The sequence below is a fragment of the Drosophila erecta genome, unplaced genomic scaffold, assembly GCF_003286155.1.
Source record: "Drosophila erecta strain 14021-0224.00,06,07 unplaced genomic scaffold, DereRS2 tig00000000-arrow-pilon, whole genome shotgun sequence".
Taxonomy (NCBI): Eukaryota; Metazoa; Arthropoda; class Insecta; order Diptera; family Drosophilidae; genus Drosophila; species Drosophila erecta.
The window spans coordinates 16,625,506-16,631,509 of NW_020825194.1; the positions used below are offsets into that span (position 1 = coordinate 16,625,506).

The following is a 6,004-nucleotide window of genomic DNA, read 5'->3' on the forward strand; positions in this document are numbered from 1 at the left end:
AAACACACATTTTGAGAAAACCGAGAAAATGGGTCTGAAAACACACTCAATTCAAATGAATCCAAAACGCACACTCTAAACGCCAACTCATCATCATTAAAGTCAATTTTTCTCGTCTTCTGTTGCCTTGTTTTGTTGCTACTCAACAATTTCTGGCCATCGATTCGAACAAAGGGAAATTTGCCACGTTTTCCATTGTTTTCCCAGCGAGATAGACTGAGAAAAAAACAAAATCGTCGAAAAGACAAAAAGTGAAACTGCTGTTTTTTTTCTCCGTCCAATTTTCAGCTGAACTGGCATCGGCAATTGGACTGGCATACTGTAGATTTATTTTCTGGATGGAGGGAGGTTCGAATAGGTGAAATTGCATCACGCTGTGCCTCGGTTTCTGTGGAATTGTTTGCAGGCTGAAAATTGTTGATTTTGACACCTTTCGGGCTGCTGCATTGTGTTCCTCCTTATTTCCATCTAATAAATGCATTTGTGCCCTTTGTTGGCTGCATTTTTTATGGTTTTCATTCCTTTTTGCGAACTCTGGCGGGGGGTCATCCACTGCCGAATCCTCCAGTTGGCCACTTGACTGCCGCTGGTCCTGCGGCCTCTGGATATCTTTATTCGCTCATTAGCAGTCCGATTGTGCTGGCTGCAGGTCCTTAGAGTCCTGGAGCTCCTGCGGCGAGGTACTCAGCTCGGTGGGCGTGTGAAATTACCGAAAATAAGAGGTAAATTGCGTTTTTTCAACTCAATTATGCTTAATTCGTCGATATGTTGGTAGTTACAACTAAATTGATTTCGTAGTATTATTTTGTTTCGTTTAAACTTGCACATGCATTATTTCAACCGCAACTTCTTAGTTCATAAAATGGTTTTAAAGAATTTTCTCACTTTAAGTTTTTAAAAACAGTCAATTCACTTAACAAGTTCCGGATTTTACAAAATATTTATTACTACATTCCGTTATATCGATTTACCACAATGTAATTCAAATTTAAATTTAAAAAACCTTCCCCAGTTATTTACTATAAGCTTTCACGAAATCAAAACTAAAGCGCGGATGTCGAGTTTCCAATCCAGTTAGCAACACACACGTTTCGCAGATTAGACCGCAAATGAAACCGACTCGGCTGAAAATCGCTGAACTTTCGACAGCATTTCGCCTTGTAATCAAAATCCATTAGTCAACATAATTACGCTTTAATGGACTCGAAAGTTGTTTATGCCTGGCGTCGATTCGAACCGAAAGCGATGGGTAAATATGCGTGGCTTAATTAGGGGCCATAAAAATTTGATAGATTTTAATCTACCTCACAAGCGGTTGTTTTGCTCTTGCGATTCCTAGCCCATAAATCTTGGAAATGCGGCGACGATTTCGACGGCTCCAGTTGATAACAGAGTGTGAAAATAGCACTACCGAATATTATTCCATTGTTTTTGAAAATCTTTTGGAACTTGATAGCAAGTCACAGTGCTGCCAGGGGGAACGAAGTGAGACTTTTGGCACGTCTTGTCAATTGATGAACCTGCTCTGATTTTGATTCGGAATTGCGATTCGGACACTACATAAATTATGCAAACTTTGTCGTGTGCCAAAAAAATGTAATGCCCGAAAATTAACATTTAAATCGTAGCTAAAAATAAACCCGGTAGCACATTTCATAAAACTGTCCCGATCGAGTTTCGTAGATGATTTATTGAAACAGCAATTTTGAAGTGCATCCATGGTGTGGAATCGCTAATGTGAACTGGATAGTCAGCTGTAGGAGAACGGCGGAGGTTTTAGAAGAGAGAAGGTTAGTATATAAAATAATAAATCAAAGTCAATTAAATGGGTATTCTAATATACAGACATCCCCAATAATTTTTCACGAGCGTAAGAAGCACCAATGCAAACGCTAGACTTCTATATCTTTTACTATTCCAACATAAATATATAAAGAGCGATTATTGAAGAACTCCCAACAAATCCTTGCTAAACTATAAATTTGCACAACAGAAATCCCCCCGTAAATCCCCCTGAGCAGAGGAAATATTTAAAACGCACATCCCTGTAAGCCTCGAAAACCCTTTCGAACTTCCTGCAAATTCGCCGGAGTCCGCAAACAGAGACATTTTGCCCACCTGGCATTAGATTTCCATTTAGCGCTCGTTCCGGCCCAGAAATGCAACCGCAAAAACAAGAACTATGAATGGCAGTTTAAGCCAAATTACACAGAGGCCAAGAGCAACAACAACGCCGAATAGTGGTGGCTATTCGAACGGAAGCCATATGCAGAAAATTCGGTAGAGGCAGCGCACCAAACGGCTGGACCCGCCCCTCGAAAAGCAGCCATTTCACTCGCTCCTGCGCAGCTACACCATATCTCCAGGTTAGATAAAATCCACAAGGCGCGCGCGAAGAAGACGGCCATACTGCACCGCGCACAGTGCCTCCCGCTCTGGCCCGATAAACTGGTTTGGCCTGTACTGGCGAAGAGAGTCGACTCGCAGCCCAGCTCTCTTCGAGCAGCGCACACTTGGTGGTGTCGCCGGGCTCACCGGATTTATTCAGACATCGAACGTCGTCGAGAGCACACGTCTATATTCCCCGTCTTCCGACTCAACAAAAAAAAGCAAGAAAAACGAGCGCGTCGATCGCCGTAGAGCACAAGTCTTGACAAGCCGAGTGTGTGTGTGATTAATTTAGTAACTATACGCATCTATGAAAGCGTTACCAATGCGTCGCTTAGTGTGAGAAAATCAACGAAGCATAGAAAGTTATAAGCCAGAAGTTACACATAAGGACTTCCCCCCAGAGGATTAGAGTTAGAGAACAGAAAAACGTGTTTAAGCCGCCCGAAAAAAGCCGCCAACATAGCCGAACTAACCGCCGTATTTATGACTAAGATGATTCCGCCGGTTCCCACCGCCGCTGCAGCCGTCATGATGCCCACGCCCAAGCAGAAGATCGGTTTCAGCATCGAGTCCATTGTGGGCAATGATGTCAGCACCGCCGGCGGCAATTCGACGCCCGAGCTCTCCGGCCCCCAGAGTCCGCCGCCCGGCGAGCGCAACGTGCCCGGTTCGCCGCCCCAGACGCCGCCCGCCACGCTCACCTTGATCCCAGGCTCACCTCCGCACCATCTGATGGCGCCTCCTGCCCACGGTCTGCCCTATCCGCATCCCCATGCTCCGCAGCACCAGCAACACCAGCAGCAGCAGCATTTGCAGGCACCACATCCGCATCCGCATCTATCGCCCGCGCAGCAACATGTGTTGCACCAGCACCTCCTCATGCAGCAGCAGCAACATTCGGGCACACCCAAGAGCCACCAGGACATTCAGGAGCTGCTGCAGAGACTGCACCACAATGCCGCCATGGCCAGCGGCCTGAGTCCGCTGCAGACACGCCTCTCCCCCGAATCGGAGCAGCCCCAGATGGCCGTCTCCCTCAAGCGGGAACGCTCACCTGCACCACCTGCCCTGGAGCAGGCCGAGAATCCCGCCCAGCGCATCCAGCCACCGCACACGCCTCCCAAATCCGTGAGCCCCCAGTCCTCGCAGCCCTCGTCTTCGCCCACTCTGCTGATCAGCAGTCCACATGCCACGCCTCCGCAGCAGCAGCCACAGCAGCAACCGCCCCCGAACTATCCAAAGCCCGCCATGATGCATCCCGGAGGAGCTGGACCCATGATGATGCCGGGCATGCCGCCCGCTGGACTCGTTCGCCCCTTTCCCATGGGACCCGGAGGACCGCCGATGCCGCAGGGTCAGCCCGGCATGCCGGACATCAAGGCGCTGCCGCCGTACATCAACGCTCCGCCGGAGCTGCCGCCCCAGCACAATCCGCATCTCATTGCCGCCGCCCAGTTCCAGATGGCCGCCGCCCTGCAGGCGGGTCATGTCCTTGGTCCAGCGGCCGCCGCCGCTGCGGCCGCCGGCCTGCCGCCCCACGCCGCCCAGTTCATGCCCAATCCGGGCATGGCCAGGGATAGCTATCAGCTGTACCCCTGGCTGCTCAGCCGCCACGGCAGGATCTTCCCACACCGGTTCCCTGGAAGTAAGTATCTTGCGGAATGATTCTTTATATGCAAAACAAACAAAAAAGATTTACCGAAAGAAGTTCCTATGATCTAATATATAGAATTTTCGGAAAAGTAATAATTATAAATCCTAATACACGTAATCGGAAGTGAATGATACTAGTACTATTTTTTCGATATTGCTAATTTATCGCTGTGAATTATGAGCTTGCATACCGATGACTAACCGCAACCCTTTCTTCTCCGCTCTTTTCAAGGTTTCCTGGTGCCCCCGTTCCGCAAACCAAAACGCATCCGCACCGCCTTCTCGCCGTCGCAGCTACTGAAGCTGGAGCACGCCTTCGAGAGCAACCAGTACGTGGTGGGGGCGGAGAGGAAGGCCCTGGCCCAGAACCTCAATCTGTCCGAGACGCAGGTGAAGGTGTGGTTCCAGAACCGCCGCACCAAGCACAAGCGGATGCAGCAGGAGGACGAGAAGGGCGGCGAGGGAGGATCGCAGCGGAATATGCACAACGGCAGCGGCGACGAGGACGACGACGAACTGATCGACATGGAGATGGACGAGTGTCCCAGCGATGAGGAGCACGAGCTGGACGCCAGCCACTGAGAGAAGCGGCCGGGAGATAGTCCTGCGGCGGTCCGTGAGTTCCTTATCCTGGCGAATGCAGTCCAGTTCCAGTTTTCGAGGGTTCCCAGTCGAATCTCGGCGAGAGTAACATAGTTTGTTTTGTTGTGATATATTCTTAGAGCGATCCCAAGGCGTTAGGCTAAGTGTGTATAGGAAAGTATTAGAGACCCCTCTCCATCCATCTTTCCCTCTCAAGATCCGTGCCAAATCCTTGCGAAGTTTCGAGGTTGAGTAGAGCTCAAAGAAAGCAAGTTGTTTCCTCTCTTTCCAAAATATCAAATGCAAAAAAGAAACACTGAAAAAAAGGCCTAGGCTAGACACCAACTATAACTGTACAAATTTTACGACTTAAGCCTGTAAATATTCATGACATTACTTTTAATTAGTGAATTCTTCTGAACAAATCGTACTCGATGCACCAGCTATTGTATAATTCTTGTATATTGTATGACGATCTAGCATTTATTTATGTTTAGTCTTAAGCACGAACCTCTAGAGCCGCTCAACTGCAGCTGGATATTATTTAAAGCCGTCTAATATAAAGCCCTAGTTGCTAGTAACTAATTCCTAAGCCAACATGATTGTAAGAAACACTCACGAATATTATCATATAAAATATAAAATATTCATTATGAAAAGAAATCGAAAGAAAAATGTTTGTTGAATTTGTTAGGGGGCAACCACTTCCTTTCCAGAATACTACCCACTTGATTTATTTAAACATTTCTGTATGTTTCAAATAGCATGTGATGCGATGTGAACTTTTACACATACTTTTCTTCAATAATAATGTATTTTATTTATTCTTGTTTAACCCTAAGCATCTCCATTGACTGAGTTCGTCCCACTGTGTGACAGAGTAAAAATTATGCGCCGTCAATTAATTAGCGTGTGACATTTAACATTGTTGTTGCTGTTTCTGTCCACTGGAAATGGTGACAGGTGCGCAGGGAAAGGGGATTGAGGGGAAAGAGCGGGATAGCTGAAGGAGGCGGCTATAAAATGCATTTAGCGATCGTTATTTCTTCTAGATTTCATAAGCATTTTAATTGCACAATTTAAAATGCAAATCGTGCTTTATTGTGGAATTTAATTGAGCGTAGTTCGTGCGAGATCAAAGAGGCGGGGGTGGATGCTAAACGGGGGGTTTCGGGGGCTTGGGTGGCTTAGGAAACTGGTTAACGAGCCACTCGAGGTGTGCTAATGATTTAAAAGCCAAATTTATGATTATTGGACCACAAATTTATGTGAAAATTGTGGCGGTATATGAGCGCAGTTTTCGTTATCGGCAAATCGGCTTTCAGCCATCAGATATCGACTATCGAAAGTGGCCTAATGAATATGCAGTGGCTAATTG

General features: G+C 47.2%; 1 protein-coding gene across 1 annotated transcript; it reads left to right on the forward strand.

Moving 5' to 3' along the window:
- The first annotated feature begins 2,484 nt into the window (after window positions 1-2,484).
- Window positions 2,485-5,276, forward strand: LOC6553387 (homeotic protein empty spiracles). Its single transcript, XM_001980168.3, has 2 exons — window positions 2,485-4,036; window positions 4,277-5,276. Exons 1-2 carry the CDS (start codon window positions 2,875-2,877, stop codon window positions 4,624-4,626), a joined length of 1,512 nt encoding a protein of 503 aa, XP_001980204.1. The 5' UTR covers window positions 2,485-2,874; the 3' UTR covers window positions 4,627-5,276.
- The last annotated feature ends 728 nt before the right edge of the window (window positions 5,277-6,004 follow it).

What these genes read in the sequence shown, in the direction of transcription:
- LOC6553387 (XM_001980168.3), top strand. Translation starts at nt 2,875, where the DNA reads ATGACTAAGATGATTCCGCCGGTTCCCACCGCCGCTGCAGCCGTCATG. An exon ending in CCCACACCGGTTCCCTGGAA is followed by an intron (nt 4,037 to 4,276) that starts GTAAGTATCTTG and finishes GCTCTTTTCAAG; the next exon opens with GTTTCCTGGTGCCCCCGTTC.